Source organism: Ipomoea triloba, chromosome 1 (assembly GCF_003576645.1).
Source record: "Ipomoea triloba cultivar NCNSP0323 chromosome 1, ASM357664v1".
Taxonomy (NCBI): Eukaryota; Viridiplantae; Streptophyta; class Magnoliopsida; order Solanales; family Convolvulaceae; genus Ipomoea; species Ipomoea triloba.
Genome location: NC_044916.1, coordinates 906,462 through 927,769, shown reverse-complemented (window position 1 = coordinate 927,769; position 21,308 = coordinate 906,462). Strand labels below are relative to the sequence as shown.

At 33.2% G+C, this 21,308-nt stretch overlaps 3 protein-coding genes across 4 annotated transcripts; 2 read left to right on the top strand and 1 right to left on the bottom strand.

The window, feature by feature from the left end:
- Positions 1-472: 472 nt before the first annotated feature.
- LOC116023561 (MADS-box protein JOINTLESS-like) lies at positions 473-7,257 on the top strand. The gene is made up of 9 exons (XM_031264588.1): positions 473-626; positions 1,751-1,962; positions 3,428-3,503; positions 3,702-3,763; positions 3,880-3,979; positions 4,134-4,175; positions 5,400-5,447; positions 5,540-5,649; positions 6,963-7,257. Exons 2-9 carry the CDS (start codon positions 1,781-1,783, stop codon positions 6,979-6,981), a joined length of 639 nt encoding a protein of 212 aa, XP_031120448.1. The 5' UTR covers positions 473-626; positions 1,751-1,780; the 3' UTR covers positions 6,982-7,257.
- A 2,000-nt stretch (positions 7,258-9,257) lies between these two features.
- On the top strand, positions 9,258-14,422 carry LOC116023452 (guanosine nucleotide diphosphate dissociation inhibitor At5g09550). 2 transcript variants are annotated; one of them, XM_031264511.1, is made up of 14 exons: positions 9,258-9,521; positions 9,651-9,713; positions 10,392-10,475; positions 10,675-10,782; positions 10,894-11,066; positions 11,189-11,300; positions 11,914-11,994; positions 12,400-12,462; positions 12,770-12,871; positions 13,014-13,138; positions 13,280-13,490; positions 13,605-13,679; positions 13,850-13,924; positions 14,144-14,422. In XM_031264511.1, exons 1-13 carry the CDS (start codon positions 9,435-9,437, stop codon positions 13,904-13,906), a joined length of 1,341 nt encoding a protein of 446 aa, XP_031120371.1. In that variant the 5' UTR covers positions 9,258-9,434; the 3' UTR covers positions 13,907-13,924; positions 14,144-14,422. The 2 variants fall into 2 exon arrangements, with proteins under 2 accessions (XP_031120371.1, XP_031120327.1); XM_031264467.1 differs by having other exon boundaries at positions 13,850-13,933.
- Positions 14,423-14,863: 441 nt separating this feature from the next.
- LOC116020168 lies at positions 14,864-19,251 on the bottom strand. The gene is made up of 6 exons (XM_031260651.1): positions 18,948-19,251; positions 18,746-18,841; positions 18,037-18,077; positions 17,690-17,807; positions 17,070-17,150; positions 14,864-15,575 (listed from the first exon to the last, which is right to left on the bottom strand). The coding sequence occupies exons 1-6, from the start codon at positions 19,155-19,157 to the stop codon at positions 15,519-15,521; spliced, it is 603 nt and encodes a 200-aa protein (XP_031116511.1). The 5' UTR covers positions 19,158-19,251; the 3' UTR covers positions 14,864-15,518.
- Positions 19,252-21,308: the final 2,057 nt, after the last annotated feature.

Here is a 21,308-nt window from a genome sequence, read left to right as displayed (position 1 = left end):
GTTTTCATCTATATAATTCTGTACATTATGAATGTCAATCCATAATGCGTATATGTATTATGCTAAGTGGTTATGTATTCTCAGCTATGTAATTATGTGCATTATGAACATAAATTTTGTATATATATTGGACCAGGGTCTACAGTGATCCTGGTCCACGATATTAAACGATTGAATAAAATGGGACCGGAGGAGTATCATTATCTTTCTTTAAAGAAAACGTGAATAAATTCCATGTGAAGAAAACCTAATCAATATCATGAGAAGCAGTGGAGAACTGGAGATTAGTCTTTGAAAGCGAGATGACTAGTAGGCATGCTAAGCTAGTAAGCAATAGGCACATGTTTGGCCAAATATAGAACACATACAAACCATATATAAGCACAACAGGTCCACACTCCGTACATAATATACATACAAGTCACCCTCAACTCCCAAATACAAAGGAAAGTAAAAAATGGATTAAAAAATAGATTGAAACATAGAAAACAAAGAAGGCTACAAAAAGGAGTTTCCTCTCTCTCCCCCTCTCCCTCACCCCCTCTTTCTCTCTCTAGATGATTGGGTAGAAGTGGTTGGATCCATCTCCACACAGCAACAACCTTAATCAGCATATCCTACGAAAGGTAATCTCAAGAAACAGTCTCTCCCCATGTGATGTTTCTTTGCTGTTTGTAATCTGTTTCCGGATTTTAAGGTTTTCTTTCTTCTTCTTCTTCTTCTTCTTCTTCTTCTTCCCCACACTCATATTAAATCTTCACCCTCACCTAGCTTAGCTCAGCCACTTGCCAGATTCTTCATCTCTCTCTCTAGCTAGGGTTTTCTGAGCTTCCATCTTTCATGGCTGCTGTGTTGAGGAGTTTTCCAGCATTTTTTGGGGTTTTAATTTAATTTCCTCTTTGCTGTCGTTTTAAACCATCCTACAGTTATATTCAAGAAAACTTTTTTTTTTTTTTTTGAAAAAAAAAACATAATTTTCTGCAGAAGAAAATGCCCAGAAAACATTTCTGCAGCTCATATAAGTATATAAGAAATTGTGGTTTAGTTTTTGTATGTATATGTTGCCTTAGCTTTAAGGTACTGTTACATATAAGGGTTTGGTTTAATTGGTGATTAGATCCCGTTTCATAGTACTTGGCTGCTGTGCTTACTGGATCTAAGTTTTCTTGATTTAATTTCATCTTCAAAGAAAAACCCAGAAAATTAGAGTTGTTTTTCCTTGAATTTACCATGAATATATAGTTTATGGTACATTTGCTAAAGAAAGCTAGTTAAGGTTAATTACATTTGCCGTTTCAAACAAAATCAAAGCTTGATTTCATCTTCAGAGAAAACCCAGAAAATTAAAGCTGTTTTTCCTTGAATTTACCATGAATAGTTTATGGTACATACATTTGCTACAGAAATTAAAGCTAGTTAAGGTTAAATGGTTAATTACATTTGTCGTTTCAAACAAAATCAAAGCTTGATTTCATCTTCGGAGAAAAAAAAAACACAAAATTAAAGCTGGTTTTCCTTCAATTTTCCATTAATAATTAAGATTTACTCCGTAATTATTTTTGCCGTTTTAAAGAAAATTAAAGCTTGATGAGAAAAACCCAGCAAATTAAAGCTGTTTTTCTTTGAATTTAGTAATTTACCATGATTAATTTATGCTGCGTTTAATTTGTTACAGAAAGCTAGGTAAGGTTTCAAACAAAATTAAAGCTGTTTTTCCATGAATGGTTTATGGTACATATATTTGTTTCAGAAAGCTAAGGTTAATTAATTGGTGGTAAAAATGGTGAGAACAAAAATCGAGATCAAGAAGATAGACAACTTGACGGCAAGACAAGTGACATTCTCGAAGAGAAGACGAGGGCTTTTCAAGAAAGCTCAGGAGCTTTCAACTCTCTGCGACGTCGATATTGGCCTCATCGTCTTTTCCGCCACCGGAAAACTCTTCCACTATTCAAATTCCAGGTACGTACTATATACGTACGATGAAGATAAGACCATTCAGTAGCTTCTACCTGCAAATTTTTAATTTTTTTTAATAAATGTCAGATCAGATAATATATATATAATTATTTATTTTGAGAATCTTTTATGTAAGTATTCAATTTAGTAACTGGTGTTTGAATGACGACATGGGTGTCGTCATATGTTGCCGGCCGGCAGGCTGCTGCATGGTGTTTGGAATGGGGAAACATGTATACACAACCAGTGGCTGGTCAAAATAGAGATGGGAATAAGGAATTAATGGGCATTTTCCCCATATTTACATGATTTCGATTTTCACAATAATGTTTGGGTATTTCAGTAATATTGTTTCGAATGATAACTAACAATTAGTTTAGTCTAAAATCGGGTGATTCACTGGTACAGTATTGTTTCAAATGGCTTTCAAATGGCCGGTAAATTAGTTTAATCTAGAATTGGGTAATTCGCTCACTAATCACTAGTATTGTTTCGAATGATAATAATTAGTTTAGTCTAAACTCAGATAATGCTATAATATTGGTTCGAATGATAACAATTAGTTTATATAGTATGTCTAGAATTGGATAATGTTTAGTTTATATAGTATGTCTAGAATTGGATAATGTTTTAGTATTGTTTTGAATGATACCAATTAGTTTAGTCTAAAATCGGGTGATGCACTAGTATTGTTTCAAGTGATAAATTAGTTTAATCTAGAACTGGGTATTTCACTAATCACTGGTATTGTTTCAGATGATAATAATTAGTTTAATTTAAAATTGGATAATTCTATAGTATTGTTTCGAGTGATAACAATTAGTTTATATAGTATGTCTAGAATTGGATAATTTCTAGTATTGTTTTGAATGGTAACAATTAGTTTAGTCTAAAATCAGGTGATTCACTAGTATTGTGTCAAATGATAAACTAGTTTAATCTAGAATTGGGTAATTCACTAATCACTAGTATTGTTTCAAATGATATTAATTAGTTTAGTCTAAAATTGGATAATTCTCTAGAGTATTATTTTGAATGATAACGATTAGTTTAGTACGTCTAGAATTTGATCATTCTCTAGTATTGTTTCAAATTATAACTAACAATTAGTTTAGTCTAGAATTGGATAATTCTCTAATATTGTTTTGTATGATAACAATTAGTTTGATCTAGAATTGGGTGATTCACTAATATTGTTTCAAACGATAATAATTAGTTTAGTCTAGAATCGAGTAATTCACTAGTATTGTTCCAAATGTTATAATTAGTTGAAACATTGTGACTTTTACCACTAATAATTGAACAAGATCATTATATTTGAGATGAGATTGAAGATGATTTATTTGAGACCGTACATGTATATATGTATGTATGATATCACTTATACATTTGGTTTAGTATTCTTCAGTGTGTATATAGAAGCTGATTATTTGCTGCTATATATGTTCTTTATTGTACAAAATTTAAGTATGGAGGAAGTGATTACAAGGCATAGCATGCACATGGAGAAAGGTGATGAGCATCAGCCATCTCCCAGTCTCCAGGTAACAATCACAGCCGTTCATTAATGGAACTATATGTTTTCATTATCATCAGGTCATCTATTTGTGTTTATATGCATGAAGGCTGCTTTGATCTAATTCAAATTTGCTTGTAACATTAGTGTGAAACAAATATTAGTTACTAAATACCAATCTTTTTTCTTGTATTAAACGAAAATCCTATGTTGTTTTTGTTTATAGCGAGAGAGCATAACTTATGCGGGGCTTGCTAAGGATTTTACCGAGAAGAGTCGGGAACTGAGGTATAACAGTTAATTGTTAGCTAGTGTGCGTGCAAGCATGTGATACTATTAATGTTATGTTGTTTGTTACGAATAGCGTTTAAGACTAGAATGGAATTGAAGTTTACTTGTGCCAGGCAACTCAATGGAGAAGATCTCCAAGAACTTGGCATGGCCGACTTGGTAAAATTGGAGAAAATGGTCGAGGGAGGATTAAGTCGCATCATGAGAAAGAAGGTTGAATCTCTTTAATTCTTACAACATATAATGTACAAAATATAAACTTATCTCATATAGTTTTATTATTAGTTTAAGTTTTTAGTTGAAACAAAATAAGTAATATTTTATTTTGTATGTAGATTAACTTAGGATTTGTCTTTCTGTTTTTCAGGGTGATATTTTACTATCAGAAATCAATGCTCTAAAGAAAAAGGCAAGTCATCTTCACTATCAAAGTTCTCGAACCATTAAGTAAATTTTTTTTAAAAATTTCAAACTTTTCGGTTCACCTTTGATAAGTAATAGAAAATTTCAGCTACTTTTGATGGATGGTGGTAAATTAAACTCAAACCATTCTAGATACTAGATAGTGAACAAAACAAGTTGAAAAATATTTGAATTTTTGTCCAATTTCTTAAAAAAGGTGATTGGTAATGGTAGTTAAAGAAAAATGAAACTTTTTATTCTTGAATGATACACTTATAGCATTTTTCTATCTTGAATTATTCATGTATTCATATTAGCTCTTAATTATTTTAAAAGCGACCATATTTTCTCATAATATGTTAAAAGGACATTTCATTTTCCAACAAATTATCCCTTATATGTAGGGATGACCACGGTTTAATTCAAACCAAACTAGAGACTGTAGCAACCAAACCAAAAGGTTTCGATTACGATTTAGAACCAGAACCCAATATTTGAGTTTTAGTTTATTAAAATCGCGAACTTGAACTGTCGGTTCTAATTTCGAATTGAAGATAAAATAAAATACATTGTTGAATTTAAACTATTTTTTTTTTTAAAAATAGAACTTTTTAAAAGAGTTTGAACCCGCAGTTCAAATTGGATTCGGAACCATGAACCAACGATTCAAAATCAGAACTGAACCGTGGTTATATCAAAATTAGAATAAATATGAAAAAGAATTGAATATACACAATTTGCAAATATTATAATTCTAATTTTAAGCTAATGCTAGTAGTTGTTCCAATTCGCGGTTCATGATCCAGTTTTTCCGGTTCGCGATTTTAATAAATCGAAACCCAAATAGTGGGTTCCAGTTCTGAATCATTACCAGAACCTTTCGACTCGGTTGCTACAGTGTCCAGTTCGGTTTGAACCGAACGGTAATCATCACTACATATAAGTAATAATTTGTTGGAGAAGAAAAATAAATAAAATATTTGTTTTAAGCGTAAAAATGTTCATTTAATATATCAAAAGAAAAAACTTTGCAGTCACTTTTAGAATAATTGAAGGACTAATGTGAATAAATGAAGGTTTTCAAAAAAAAAAAGTGAATAAATGAATAATTCACGGTGAAAAAGTGATATAAATATATAATTTGGGAAAAAAAGGTGCCAATTTCCAAAAAAAATAAATAAAAAAAATATGTAGGTTTCTTGAATATGAGAAGGGTTTGTGAAATGTGCAGGAAGCTAAACTGATGGAAGAGAATGCACAGTTGAAACAGCGATCTGAGGTAAAAGGACAAAACACAAAATTCCTATGATTCTTGATACTTTATTAAGGTAGTTGTTTTTGTCTCTTTGTTGGTGGATTTGCTAATTGCAGATTGCCGTTCAAGGAGGACCACACTCGTCCGAATCAGTCACAAATGGTTGCTGCTTCCCTGACAAACTCCAGGATCATTATAAAAACTCTGATACTTCTCTCAAGTTGGGGTATGCATGCTTGTTAATTATTAGCATTTAATTAATTCCCCAAACGTAATAGTCATGTTGAGTTTCGATTAATTTACAATCAACTATGACTAAATTTGAAGTTCTTTTAATTAGTTTGTCTAGCATAATAGTCAAGTTTCAATTAATCTGAAATCAACTTATGACTAATCTCGAAGTTCTTTCAGTGACTTTGTCTAGTGTAATAGTCATGTTGAGTTTCAATTAATTTGAAGTCAACTTACGACTAAACTTGAAGTTCTTTCAACTACTCTGTCTAGCATAATAGTCATGTTGAGTTTCGGTTAATCTGAAGTCAACTTATGACTAAATTCGAAATTCTTCTAATTACTTTGTCTAGCATGATAGTCATGTTGAGTTTCAATTAATCTAAAGTCAACTTATGACTAAGCTCGAAGCTCTTTTAATTACTTTGTCTAGCATAATAGTCATAATGTTGAGTTTCAGTTAATCTGAAGTCAACTTATGACTAAATTCGAAATTCTTCTAATTACTTTGTCTAGCATGATAGTCATGTTGAGTTTCAATTAATCTGAAGTCAACTTATGACTAAATTCGAAATTCATTTAATTACTTGTTCAAGCATGATAGTCGTGTTGAGTTTCGGTTAATTTGAAATCAATTTATGATTAAACTTGAAGTTCTTTCAATTACATTATTGTCTATGATAGTCATGTTGAGTTTTGATTAATCTAAAATAGCCTTATGACTAAATTTGAAGTTATTTTAGCCACTCTCCTAGCATGATAGTCAAGTTGAGTTTTGATTTATTTGGATTAGGTCAACTTACGGCTTTACTTGAAATTCTTTAATTTCAATGGTTCCCTCTAGCATGATAGTCGTGTTAAGTTTTGATTAATCTGGACTCTGGAGTCAACTTATTGCTAAACTTGAAGTTCTCTTTATGACTCTCTGCGACATGATAGTCATGTTAAGATTTGATTAATCTGGAGTCCACTTACAGCTAAACTTAAAATTCTTCCCATACTTTCCTTTAGCATGATAGTTGTGTTAAGTTTTGATTAATCTGGAGTTAACTTATTGCTAAACTTGAAGTTCTCCTTATGACTCTCTATGACATGATAGTCATGTTAAGTTTTGATTAATCTAGTGTCAACTTATGGCTAAACTTCAAATTCTTCCTATAATTTCCTTTAACATGATAGTCATGTTAAGTTTTGATTAATTTAAAGCCAAACTTACAACTAAGTTCGAAGTTCTTTCAATTACTCCCTCAACATCATGATCATTTTATTCTGCTTTTATTTTCTCTTGATTTTGGTCTAATTTTTCAGCTTACCTTTCCCGGACTGAGGTTTGAAGAGGGATTGAAGATCGCTGCAGCTTCGATCTGCATCTACTTATTCCACGTAGTATATATATAAATATGTAATTATCATGCATATGATTATGATGAGGACGACTCCATTAATTGTGTTGGACGACCTTAGCATTTCTGATATCTATTTAGCTAGCCAGGGAAATATAATGTATTGTACTCAACCCAGAATAATGCATTGGTTGGCAATTAACTGGGCAGCATGCAATTACTATTTTGATTCAATTCGGTTAGGCTGTTTGTTTTGGTAATCACAAACTTACAAGTTCAACTCTCAATCAAAACAACTTATTAGTCCTTTTTAATAACATAGTTAGCTCATCAGTCAATTTTAGCTTATTTGACCAATGTTAATTAGCTGTTTGATTTGGTCAAACAACCAATGTAAGTGTTTGTTTAATTAGCTTTTGTAACAATTCTTTTTTTAGTACTACGGACCCTGTTACAAATGTAGTAGCTTTTTGTAACATTATTATTCTAAAATGTTAAAATTCAAAAAGATTGCTCATATATCAGTTAACAACTAATTTATCAAATATATTTCTATAATCAACTAATGTTATCGACTAGTCAACCTCACTAATCCAATCACCTAGCAGTTATTTATCAAACACCTCCAATATCTTCTTGGTTTGAGCCTATAAGTTATGGACGGGAGTTTCGTACTTTTTAAGTATGATAAAAGAGTAAACTCAGATTTACGTCTCATTGATCACTCGTAATCACTACCCTTCGGTACCTGGGGGATGTCCAACGAAGTGAGCAAATTAGAATATGGACGTGTTTCACATTGTAAAGTAGATTATTGATAAATGTTTGTTTTAATATGTTGAAGATTTATTCTTAATGTACTAAAAGTTCATTTTTGAAAAGTATATTCTAAAAATAAACTTATAATTCACTAAAAATAAATTACAAATAATGTAGTTCACTAAAATGGATTTTCTATATAGAGTGAACTATATATTACAAACCCAATTTCAAGATGAATAATGTTATTTTTTCATTCATAAGTTCATATCATATGACAATAAAACTCTTTATTTTTATTGTATTTATGATTCTATGAATTATTTGTCACTAAGGTGAGTTTTAAAAATAATGTACTATATAATTAAATTTAGAAAATTTCAATAAGATAGTCTCATGTTAAGAGATGAATATTAAAAAAAAAATGTACATATGATTTTTCTATCAGGTCTGCTTTATTTATGAGAGTACGAATTTCAAAACCATGCTTGTATATCAGCTATGGAAAATTCTATTATGTTGAATAATAAAAATATTGATTATTATAAATAAAAAATAAAGGTAACAGTATATATAAATGATAGATTAAATTAATCTGGGTAGTCGAATCAAATAATCCAATAATAAAAAAAAAAAGTAATAAAGACAAGATAATTGAGCTTGAGAAGACAAGACTTATATTAATAAAGAGTGTAATGAGATTACAAGTGAATTTGAAATGTAATTGAACATGATCTGTAATGTCAAGACAATGCAATATTTATACAAGACATGTGCCAACAAACTATCCTAAAGTCATGGTAATTGTTATACCATGAACATGGTTCATATTGCATTCTGAATTCTGATACAAAAATTTTGTACTTTCAGTTAACACATTTTGTACTTACAATTAACAGTTTAATGTAAAAAAAAAAAAAAACTTGATAATTGCTGACACACAATATGATAGTTACAAGTACAGAAATTGTTAACTGAAGGTGCATAATGTGTCAACTACAAATACAGAATCTGAAGGTTATTTGTGAATCAACATCTACAATGCAAGGTAGACCTTAGTCCGTGGTACAATTTGCCAGTTATGGTAAGCCACAAGACTAAGTTGAAACCTACACATTAGATATATGAGACTAAGTCGAGACTCATCATCTTGGGCCCCAGAGACTTGCTCCGGGTCTTGATCCCTAGCCTTCTGGACTATTTTCTCAAGTCTCGTGGTATGCACCCCTAGACTCCGGGTCTCATTATTTACTAAATTTTCACAACATTTTTCTATGAGTAATTAATATTCTTACAATATTTTCCGATTATTTATATTCAATCATGTTGCTAGACAAAACGGAATTGTTAAAATTCAAAATTTCAAAAAAAAAATGAAAAAGGAAATTGTTAATTAAAGGTTAGAACTTAGAACAGCCAATAGTGTGGAGGAAGTTAAGGGCGGTGTAAAGTTCCCGCTAAAGACCCGTTCTCTAACAACCAATTAAAACGTTCACTCATTCTCCCTCCCTCACTCCCTCCATCTTCCTTCACTACTCTTCTCATCTCTTTCGTACAGTCATTCTTCCATCTCTCTCTACCTTATCTCAATCTTCAATTCTCTGCAATAACAAATCTCGATCAATCGGAACTGAATCCAATCTCGATCGGTTGATTGATCCATTGCGCGGCAACCAACATGGATGAAGAATATGACGTCATCGTCCTCGGCACCGGCCTCAAGGAGTGCATTATCAGCGGCCTTCTCTCCGTCGATGGCCTCAAGGTACCTAGCTATCGCTCTCATCTCGCTCGATCGGTGGCTTACTTTGTTGATCTGTGTACGAATGGAGGTTCAATTTCTAGATACAATTTGTTAATCATATTCTGCGACGTTGTTCTGTATAATGTATAGGTACTGCACATGGATAAAAATGACTATTATGGAGGAGAATCCAGCTCCCTTAATCTCATTCAGGTAACCTAGTTGGATTCTATTGGATAGGCACATATATATGCAGCTTTTGATCGAAATAGACTGTTATTTATGTCTGATCCATTTTATGCTCGATCTGTGAGGTGGAACATATATATATATATATGTGCGCGCGCGCGCGCTAGTGCTAATATTATGGTTTTAAGATCTCTTTGATTCCTCTTTGCAATTTCCGATCGAAATACTTTACAATGACTGTTACGGAGTTTTTATGTATGATTCATTTGACGATTTTATGCTCGATCCGTGTGGTGGAACATATATACTCTAGTATATATGTCTTTGTGTGTGCGCTAGTTCTAATATTATGATTTAAAGGTCTCTTCTATTCTTCTGTGCAGCTTCCGATTGAAATATCTTACAATGACTATTATTTATGTCTGATCCATTTTATGCTTGATCAGTGTGTGTGTGTGTTACTAGTGTTAGTGTGTTTGGTAGTGCTAATATTATGATTTAAAGGTCTCTTCAATTCCTCTGGGCAGCTTCAAATTGAAATACCTTACAATGACTGTTATTTACGATTTTATGCTTGATCAGTGAGGTAGAACATATATATTCTAGTATATTTATTTGTGTGTGTTAATATTATGATTTGAAGTTTTTCTTCAATCCCTTAATTCCTCTGGACTTTGTATATGATGATCCTCTTATCTGTAGCTTTGGAAGCGGTTTAGGGGGAACGATCAACCTCCAGAACAGTTAGGAGCTAGCAAAGAGTACAATGTTGATATGATTCCGAAGGTATTTCATAAAAATCTAATTAATTTGTTATAATCTGTGTTATCTCATTGTTGTAATCATGATTCCAGTGAGTGTTGATCTCATGCCCTCTTTTCTATCCCCTCTTCCGACATGTTTGTTGGGAGAGATTATTGTACCATCTTATGTAACTTATGTATTATATTAGTAAATTAAAAGTCTTCTGTTGGTGCTTTGGTAGTTCATGATGGCGAATGGGACCTTGGTTCGAGTGCTCATTCATACTGATGTTACAAAGTATTTGACCTTCAAGGCTGTGGATGGTAGTTTTGTGTACAACAAGGGGAAGGTTCGTTTAATTTCCTGAATTGAAGCCGATGTTTTTATATTACTATTGTATGGATTGATTTCTTTTGATTTGGTGAGACCTAATCAGAAAACTTGTATTCTTTAATTTTAGATCTACAAAGTTCCGGCTACTGATGTTGAAGCACTTAAGTCCTCATTGATGGGTCTGTTTGAGAAGCGCCGTGCCCGAAAATTCTTTCTTTATGTTCAAGAATTTGATGAGTCTGATCCAAAAACTCATCAAGGGATGGATTTGGACAAAATTACAGCAAAAGAATTTATAACGTAAGACTGGTCTTAATATAAAAAATTTACGATTCTTTTTTAATTAATTCAGAGCTGCTTTCACAAACGTAGAGCTTTTGATTTCAAGATCTTTTAATCTCTAACCAATGCCATTAATGCAGAAAATATGAACTTGAAGATGATACAATTGATTTTATTGGTCATTCCTTAGCACTTCATACCGATGATAACTACTTAGCTCAGCCAGCTATAGAGTTTGTGAAGAAAGTCAAGGTAATGTATCATTACAAAAGTTTCAATATATTAGTATATACCGGCCCTGTTTGGTAAATGGTTGTTAGATGATAGTTGTTAGTTGATTGGATTATAAGGTATAATCAATTGATAACATTAGTTAATTGTAGAAAGGTGTTTGGTAAATTAGTTTGTTAGTTGATAACTACTTGATATAATTTCTTTTTTAAAAAACTAATTGAAAAAGTTGTTTTGAGTGACTTTTTGAATTTTAGCATTTTGGAGTTACAAAAAGTTGATTAACCAAACACTTATATTATTTTTTTAACTAAGTCAAATAGTAGTCAAATAAACTAAAATTAGCTGATAGGCTAACTATTTTACCAAAGAGGATCCTATCTTACTAAATGATAAAGTTTTAAAACACGATCTCTATTTACTAAACTGAACATGCATCATTATTTAAAGATACTAACGTAGAAATACTTATTTATTCTTTGGTTTATTTAGCTAGTACATTGTCCCTACTAGATTGACTAAATTAAGCTTTAAAGCATATACTAGATGTCTATATGTTTTCCTTTGATTTACAGTGGTTAAATTACTGTATACACTATTGTCTTCTGAACACCTTTTTTGTTCCTTCTTATAGCTTTATGCAGAGTCTTTGGCACGCTTTCAATCAGGGTCTCCATATATCTATCCTATGTATGGACTGGGAGAGTTGCCTCAGGTTTGTGTCCATTTGTTGTAAACCTTAACGCGTCTGTTAAAAAATAAATAAAATACTCCCTCCATCCAAATCGTTTGTGACTTTGTCCAGCTTTTAGTTTTTAGTGATCAACTTGACTAAATTTTGACTTAAATAATTTAGATACTTTATGTATTTATTAAAGATTTCAATATTTATTAAAGATGCAATTTAAGTTATATATTCAAAAACTATACATTATGTATTGCTTATCTCAAGAACTATAACTCAATATTTTATCGGAATATATTTCAAAACATTTAATAAAATAAGATCATATTGACTATCAAAAAAATGAAATTGAGTAACTTTTTAAAATAAAGATCCTAATATAATAAAAATTTACAATTTGTTTAGCTTCTTTTGACATGTGTATACGTTTTTCAGGCATTTGCACGTCTTAGTGCAGTTTATGGTGGGACATACATGCTAAACAAGCCTCAGTGTAAGGTAAACCCATAGGAAAATTGGTTGAATTAACAATCTATCATATGCTTAGCAAAGCCCTAATATGAGGAATCTATATTTTTGTTTGTTATACTCTCATCATTCTCATGTTGACCCATAAGCTCGAAGTTCTAACTTTTTTGTGGTATAGTATATAAGTTTTTGAAAAAACAAAACTCAACTTTACCAGCTCCACCTTGAGTCTGCTGGTCTGCCTACTTCATTAGAAGATTCAAAGTTTAAAGCCTCAGTTTTTAAACATTTCATTGTACCCAAAGTTTCCATAAATAAGCAACTTTTTGGACTATAGGTGGAGTTTGACGACAGTGGAAAAGCCTATGGTGTGACCTCTGAAGGAGAAACAGCTAAATGCAAGAAAGTTGTTTGTGATCCAACCTATTTAACTGATAAGGTACTTATCAGAAATCTAATTAGAATGGTTCCTAGCTAGGGCATTGCTCCACTGAATAGGTGATATTTCTGCCTGCCAAAACTGTTCAACATTCCACCTCCAAATGTTAGTTTTGGTTCATAATCCAGATTGCATGTTACAGGTCCACAAGGTTGGAAAAGTTGCTCGTGCAGTATGCATAATGAGCCATCCTATCCCTGACACAAACGACTCCCATTCTGCTCAGGTTATTCTGCCTCAGAAACAACTTGGTCGCAAATCAGACATGTGTGTTTGCTAAATCTCCCAACTTGCCTATTTCTTTATAGTGAAAATTTTGGATAATATATGCATGTATTACACACACAGACACATTTTGGAAACAGAACTGAATTACCACTCTCTTCTCATGAGTGTATAAAACCACAGGTACTTGTTCTGCTGCTCTTATACTCACAATGTTGCCCCCAAAGGCAAATATATAGCCTTTGTGTCGACAGAAGCCGAAACTGATAATCCAGAAACAGAATTGAAGCCTGGAGTAGATTTACTTGGACCTGTGGATGAGATATTTTACGAGACTTATGACAGATTTGTGCCAACAAATAATTGCACTGCAGATAATTGCTTCATATCAGATGTGAGTGGTCTGAATTAGTCTTTAGTCCTTCGCATCACATCATTGGCACCTATACACTTCACCTTGCAGGTTTCTTTTGCCTAAAATACTCAGCTGCCTTATCCTTTGTTGCAGAGCTATGATGCATCAACACACTTCGAGTCCACAGTACGGAATGTGCTTGAAATGTATACCAAAATTACTGGAAAGGTAAATTAAAATATCAAGAAATATATATATGTCATGTTGATCGTATTTTAATCATATAATGTATTATGTGTTGATTTCTTATAACTCGTACCAATAGATATATATAATGAACTATGTGATTTGTTTCTTTCTTTTTTATGATTTGATTTTTCTTTTCCTATTTGGTCTAGGCTGTTGATTTGTCCGTAGATCTGAGTGCTGCAAGTGCTGGTGGTGAAGATAAATAGGTTTATTTTTCAAATCAGGTGGCATGGGTATTATACATTATTACATTTATACCAGTCTTAGAAATCCAATAATAATAATAATAATATTAATATTAATATTAATTAATTAATAATAATAATAATAATAATAATATTATTATTATTATTATTATTATTATTATTATTATTATTATTAAATTTTAAAAAAGTTTACATCTTTGAAGCAAAACTGAAATGTCTTGTTTTCTAATTTTCCAGAACTGGGTTGAAGGTAGAATCAAAGAAAGAATTTCCACTCAACTCCAGAAGAAGAATATCCTTGGAGAGAGTCGCTGACTGCAGTAGACGTTCTCTGTTCAAATTGTTCTTTACCCTTGCCTGTTTCTTTTTTTTTTTTTTTTTTTAATGTCAAGTGCAACAATTTCTTTACTAATTGTATCTCGGTATTATGTCAATGATGAACTCTATGAACGCTCTGTTGGTTATACAATCCACTTTATTCTTTTGCAAAATATAGCAAAAAGGAAATAATAGTTGCCTTATTCACAAAAGTAAGGTACCATTCTTTGAGATCTTATAACTCATCATGTTGAATTAGCCAAAAAAATTATAAAACATATTCACTAATAGTTTATATTTTTGTGCGACGACTTTATATATATATATATATATATATATATATAATAAAGTGACACAATTATATCCAAACATATACTTCCCTATTTTATTTTATCTAATCATATTGACCGTTAAATCAAAATTTTCTTCTTTTTCTTATTTTCTTTAATATTTTATTATAATTTTAAAATTTAATGATTTTTTGTTTAATGATATTTTTAATGTAGTTTCTAAATATATAAAAACGTATATACTAAAATTAAATTAAATATTATGAAAAATTGAACTGCAAGCAATTCTCATGAATCAAATATATAAAATTAGTACAAGTACAAATATAGTATCACACATGTACTAATATTTTAATATAATGTAAAAATATTTAGTTTCAAGTATAAAATAACCTGAGTTGATAAGCTCATAAGCATTGCCCTGCCGAATTGATACAAAATGAAGGTAACGAATCACAACTAAGCATGATTTTTTGCCATTGCCAAATATGTGCTAGGATAAAATAAACACTATGCTATCCTAACTGAAAAGAAAAGAATAGAAAAAAAGACATTTTGTAAATTTTTTTTTTTAAACCAAAGGGAGGGATACCCAAAGTCCCAAACAGTCTAATGACCTCTTGCAGTAATTCTTCTGGTTCTCACAACCCCTAGTCTGTCTGTCTCAAAAATCCTTTTAACGTTGAGAAAATCCAATTTAATATTTTACCCTTTGATGTTGTCCACGTCAAGCAAAACTCAACAGTTTAAGAGGTAAAACATCAATGCTCATTCTAACTACATATAATCAGTTATTTTCAAACAAAACTAGCCAAAACAGAAAAGAAGGGGTAGAGTAATTAATTCCTGTACCGTTCAGCCTTCAGACATAACTGGTTAGTATTCAACCTCTGGATGATGAAATGGTTTCCACTCATGCAAAAACCAAATCTGAGGATTATACATCTGCTTTCCAAACTCTAACTCTGTAAGGATATTCATGGTTGCCATGATGTAGCTCCATACTAAAACCTTTCTAGAAGCAATAATGCTTCAAGCTCTTCTCTACGACGCTCTAAATCCTGAAAAGATAATGCTTATGTATTGGTTACAAGATACCTAGAAAGAAAAAGTAAAAACATAGTGGAGAATTAGATAATTCAAGCATTCATCTATCCACAAATTGGCATGGGGGGTAGTGTGGTTAAAAAATTCTTGCCCTCTTCGGCAGTTCTGCCACTTGGATCATATACAGGATTTTCTTCTCTCAATCTCTAACATGCACAAAATAAATTTGGTTTGAAGTAAAAGCGTAAACAAGTCCAACCCTGGCCTTGACACTCATAAAACTTTCCAGTAGCAGATCAACTTCTGCAATCAACAGAACACAGTATCTGACTTCCAACTTAGTAATGGATCTGAGATTCTGAGGCCAGATCTAGGTCCCAGTATTTCTGGTCCTTATGTCAACTCCATGAAGAACAGCTGTTGAAAGCAAAAGCTATCAAATAATTCAACTGAATGTACATAGAGTCCATGTAGCCAATCCCAACTGGATTTAAGGGTGAAAATGTAGCCATATATCCACTTCGGTGAAATTTTAAGCACTCATCCCCAACACACCATGAAGCAGACATTCACCAGAATATCTATTATTCCTTTTATAAATAAGAAATTAATTATAAGTACTTGCAATATGTTAAGCTCAATAAAAAATTTATTTAAATATAACAAAATTATCTTCAATATTCTATAAATTCAAACAAGTCTACACCTTTAATTTTATTTATAAGATTTTTACTTTCAAACTTTCAATAAATCATATATTGCTATGTTAATACTAAAATTAACTTTACTGTCATACAGGGCGGATCCAGAAATTTTTTCTAGGGGGGGCGAAATATTAAAACAAAAGAGATAGTTTGAAAAAAAAATAAAATTAAAAGAAGGTTTATATAAGCCAAAAAGGTGTTGTGTTGAAGCAATAGGATTCAACCCCCGACCTTTCCTAGGGTCAAAGGCGTGATTTGCCAACTAGTCTATCTCATATTTTGTTTACATTTATCTGTATTCTTGTACTTATGCATAAACATGTACTATTGATACACATATATATTTACAAGGGCTATATATGGGGTGGGGGTGGAGGGAGGGGGGGCAGTTGCCCCACTGCCCCCACTGTAGATACGCCCTTGTATACACACACTAATACATACTCCGTATTATAAATATATGATGGATGAGTCAGGTGACAAGATAGATGTAATCTTAAAATCCAAACCTGACCTATCACCCCATAGGCCATAGCAGGTGGGATTTTTACATTCAAATGGAAGTGGGCACCTATAGGGCGGCATATGTAAATTGTCATTCCTAATCAAGTTGGTATTGAAGATTTGCGGCTATCTATAATCGATCCCTTTAGCTCTAAAAGGAAGGAAATATCTTTAACCATATGACCATATCATCATGCACCAAGGCAGTTGGAAACAACCACTCATGTCTAACTAGCCAAAAATACATCAATCCAGGCTCGCTGAGAAATTTAGGCGAAGTACATCTTATTGCTAAATTACCTCCAGGTCCTTGATTGTTTGCTCCTTAGAAATTTCTTTCTTCTGGCGAGCCCGTTTGAGAAAACCAATGCATAATATTCCCTGAAAGGGGAAGAGGTATGTGTAATGTATGCTATGAATCAATCAAAGACCCCGTAATTAAACTGAACTCAACTACCACAATGTACAGAAATGCACCAGTCCTATCCCCATTAGCTTGCAACAAAATTATTTTTAGAAAAAAAAAATGGAGCAGCAGATATGTACAGTCAAACAAAGGGGAGGTTGCATTCTGTAGCAACATAAAAAATCTTCAGATCAATTACAGAAATGTGCATGATCCACAAAACACCTTTGACAATTCCAAATACGATGTGACCCAAGTTACATGAAATGGCTCTTAAATCATCAAAATAAGGTAAACTTATGTCTTGAAATATATTTCTGATATTTGAGTTTGTTGGGATGTAGTTTGCCCAAGTGCATGGAAGTGAAGACTGGAGAGAGAGAGAGAGAGAGAGAGAAATAGACAGAGCAAAGATTCAAGAATTGTATAGGCAGGGGCTTCTAACATCACTCTAGACTGGCATGTGCATTCAAATTATTGAGGTTTAGGTACTTGTTAGGCTTGCTAAACTTACAGATATGACATAAATTGCACCACAGGCAAGAAGCAAGTAGCTTGCTACATCCTGGAGAAGCAGCATCTCATGTCGTTGTCCATAAGATTCAGGGTAAGCTCTGGTCATCACCGCAACGCTAGAAAAACCACAAAAATCTAGAAATAAACATAAAATATTACCATTGAAATCAAGCTAATTACAGAATCAGAAGAGGAGTGGAAAGGTTGAGTAGGTGGGGAAATTGATGTCTTAGTCTGACAAAGCAAAGTGTTAAAATGATCAATCAGTGCCATGTTAAAAAAAATGTATTACTCTGTAGATGATCAAGCAATAATTTACATTATCAGGTTAAAAGTCGGACATACAAGATTTGCAGCATACCCCTACCAGCCCAATACTCCAATACCTGCACCAATTTTTTCAAGAGTCTGATCAGGGACATGGACTTCTTAATGGCAAACGTAACAGGCAACAAATTTCAGATTGATAGGAAAACACAGTAGAGGAATGCTTGCTGATTAATTGTTGTCAGAAACTACTAGTATAACATCTGGCTTAGAAAGCAAATTAGCAAACAAATCTAATTTAAAAATAATAGATCAACCTTTCTGAGAGCCTATACAACATACAATAATCGGATTTATCATTGACATGTTGCAACTACTGCACGATAGCCCTTTCATATATATATATATATATGCTCTGGTTCCTTTATTCTTCATTCATTTCCATTTTTCCACATTTGAAAGCAAGTTAAGGGATGAGTTTGACATGAAGTTCGATCTGGCTATATGTTTCCTAATTTTCCAAAAGTAGTACAAATACTAAGGAAGTAATACATCATTTTTAAAAATTATAACATCTCACATAGGTAGCGACATTAATATACAAGGAAGACATCAGGAATTAGTGATTGTTTAAAGAAGCACATGTTTTGTCACTACACTGCAATTGATATTTTCCCATTCTAGAATGAAAATATGTACGCAAATATAGAGACAAAAGCATAAAGTGGATTATGTCCTAATAGAAATATTCTAAAAATATATATAAGCAAAGGAACATTAAGCAAACCTTCCAGAACTTGATGAAGAATCCCCATTCTGTCTCAGCAACGACTACAATAACGGCAATCACAACAGCGTAACACCGGAAAATTCCATCAAACACCTAAAGCATGTGTGAATCACAACAAAATCAGAAACAAACTACATAATAACTTCCTTATAATAACGAACTGTATGCTCGTATGTATCTGCAGAGACAGACGAATTACATCATATCCATTTTTGAAGGATCGGAAGGCGGAGTAAACATTGACGACGATGCAGAGAATAGCCGCCAGCGAAGTAATGAAGCTGAAAACTCTACAGGTCACCAGGAACGAGTCCGCCTGAGCTCGAACTCGTGGAGCAGAGGAGAGCGCCGGCGCCGGCTCTCCTCGCCGCGGATCGGAACTCTCGCCTAGCTCCCCGCTCTTCGACATTCTGAGGCACTTTCTCGAGCTCCGACTACAGCTAGAAGCTTCGGTAACCGCTCTGAAGAGTGGAGAGTAAAGTGTGGAGAGTCGAGAGTGAAGAGTGAAGGTTGGTTGGGTTTGAATGCAGACGGGCCGGGTTATGATTTGGTTTTATCGTGCGGAGATTCCTTGCTCTTTGGACAAGAAATTCGATGTTGGCTGTTACGTGTCAGGTGTTTATTGGGCACAAGGAAAATACAACAGAAAATTTAAAATTTGAAAAATGCATTTTTTAAAAAAATTGGAAATCAATCAACAACAACAACAACAACAATAATAATAATAATAATAATAATAATATTACACAACCAGCTTGGTCGGCGTGGCTGACCGCGCACTTTCGAGAGTACAAACTCCCTCACGTATAAAAAAAATCAATTTGCCTAACACTTTTTCCTTTAATTACGGATTTAAAGATGCCTCTTACAATTACGGATCTACTCAAGATATTTCGTGATCTGACAAAAATAAATGATATTATAGAAAATTTGTTGGGATAGTATTATTTGTTTTGGCAAGGGAGGGCCAAAGTTGTCATGTGTGGGAGTAAAATTGGGTAGCAGACTTTAACCAAGCATGTCTTTGGTAACGATGGCATAAAAGAAATTAAAAATTAGAAATAACTTTTTAAGAAATTTAACATATTGTAAATAACTCTTTGTCAGATCATGTATAAGAACAACCTTGAGCTATACATCGCAAAGTGTAGTTAGAACTAATTAGTTGAGTTGTAGTTCCTTATTGGCCCCCCTCCGCTCTTTTGATGAAAAAAAATTATAAAAATAGTATAGAGTATTAAATAAATCATTAAATTTTTACAATTTGTATGATTAGATCATCATACAAAATATGCATGGTTAAAATATCAAACACAAAATTACATATAATTAGTGTTATTTGTAAGTTGTTCTTAGTAAAAGCGTCAAACTATTGCAATAGTATTACGATTAGTGAAATGAATTTTTGAGAAACTTATTTGCGAGTTACATTTATAACAAGAAACTCACGTCCCAAATAAGTTCTCCCCTATTTGGTAAAACTTTGAAAAGTGTCATATTTTTGCATTTTGGCATTTTGCTGGTGTCTCCCTAGTTTTCTAGGGTTTGTCTTTGCATTTTGCTGTCTTTTTGTGAAGTTTTTTGTCTTTGGTCTGTTCGTTGTTTCGATTGTTTTTCATGATGGACGTAGAAAACGTCGTCACTCGATGTGCTACGCTAACGATTGATGAAGAGGAAACCGGGGGCCTCGAGGCGCCTCATGCAGCAGAAGAAATCCATGAATGTTTTGAGTTGGTTGGTCGTTTCATTACTGATAGGCCTGTGAAGTTCGATCATATGCAACAAGTGATGGCCTCGATGTGGCGTCCTCTCATGGGTGTTCGGATTTTGCCGATTAATGATGACCTGTTCCTGTTCCAGTTTCCCCATCACAAGGACATACAGCGGGTGGTGGACGACGGACCGTGGTCGTTCGAGAACCGTATTCTGGTTTGCAAGCAAGTCCCTTCAGGAACGAGTCCGGAGAGTGTTGTACTAGACTCTGTTACATTTTGGGTCCAGATCCACGATCTCCCAGCCATCTATGCATCCCCAGACTTCATTACTCGCATCGGCAATTATGTTGGTTTGTTTATCACAGTTGACCCTAATAACTTTGGACACTCACGTCGTAGTTTCTATCGCATCAGGGTGTCCGTGGACGTCAATACTCTCTTAAAACGACGAATGAAATTGCTTCTAAAAAATGGCTCATATCAGTGGATTACCTTCATGTATGAAAGATTGAGTATTTTTTGCTTTTGTTGTGGCATATTGGGACATTCAGATAAATTTTGCCGAAAGGCTTACGATGAGGGAATACTGCCCCAAGATTACCCTTATGATGCCTCAATGCGAGCTGGTCAAAGACGCCAGGTTCAGCTCGTAGGTGCTAAGTGGCTGCTCGCCGATCTCCCAGTGAAAATAGTCTCAACCGATGGCCCTTCGGGGAGTGGCAGTAAAGAGCTAGTAATGGTGGAGAAGGAGCCTGAAATCCATGTCGATCTTAAACGCAGACGTGAGGATGAAGGGGTGTCTGTTGATTCGACTATGTCCGAGGTTCCAAAAAACTTGCTGTTGG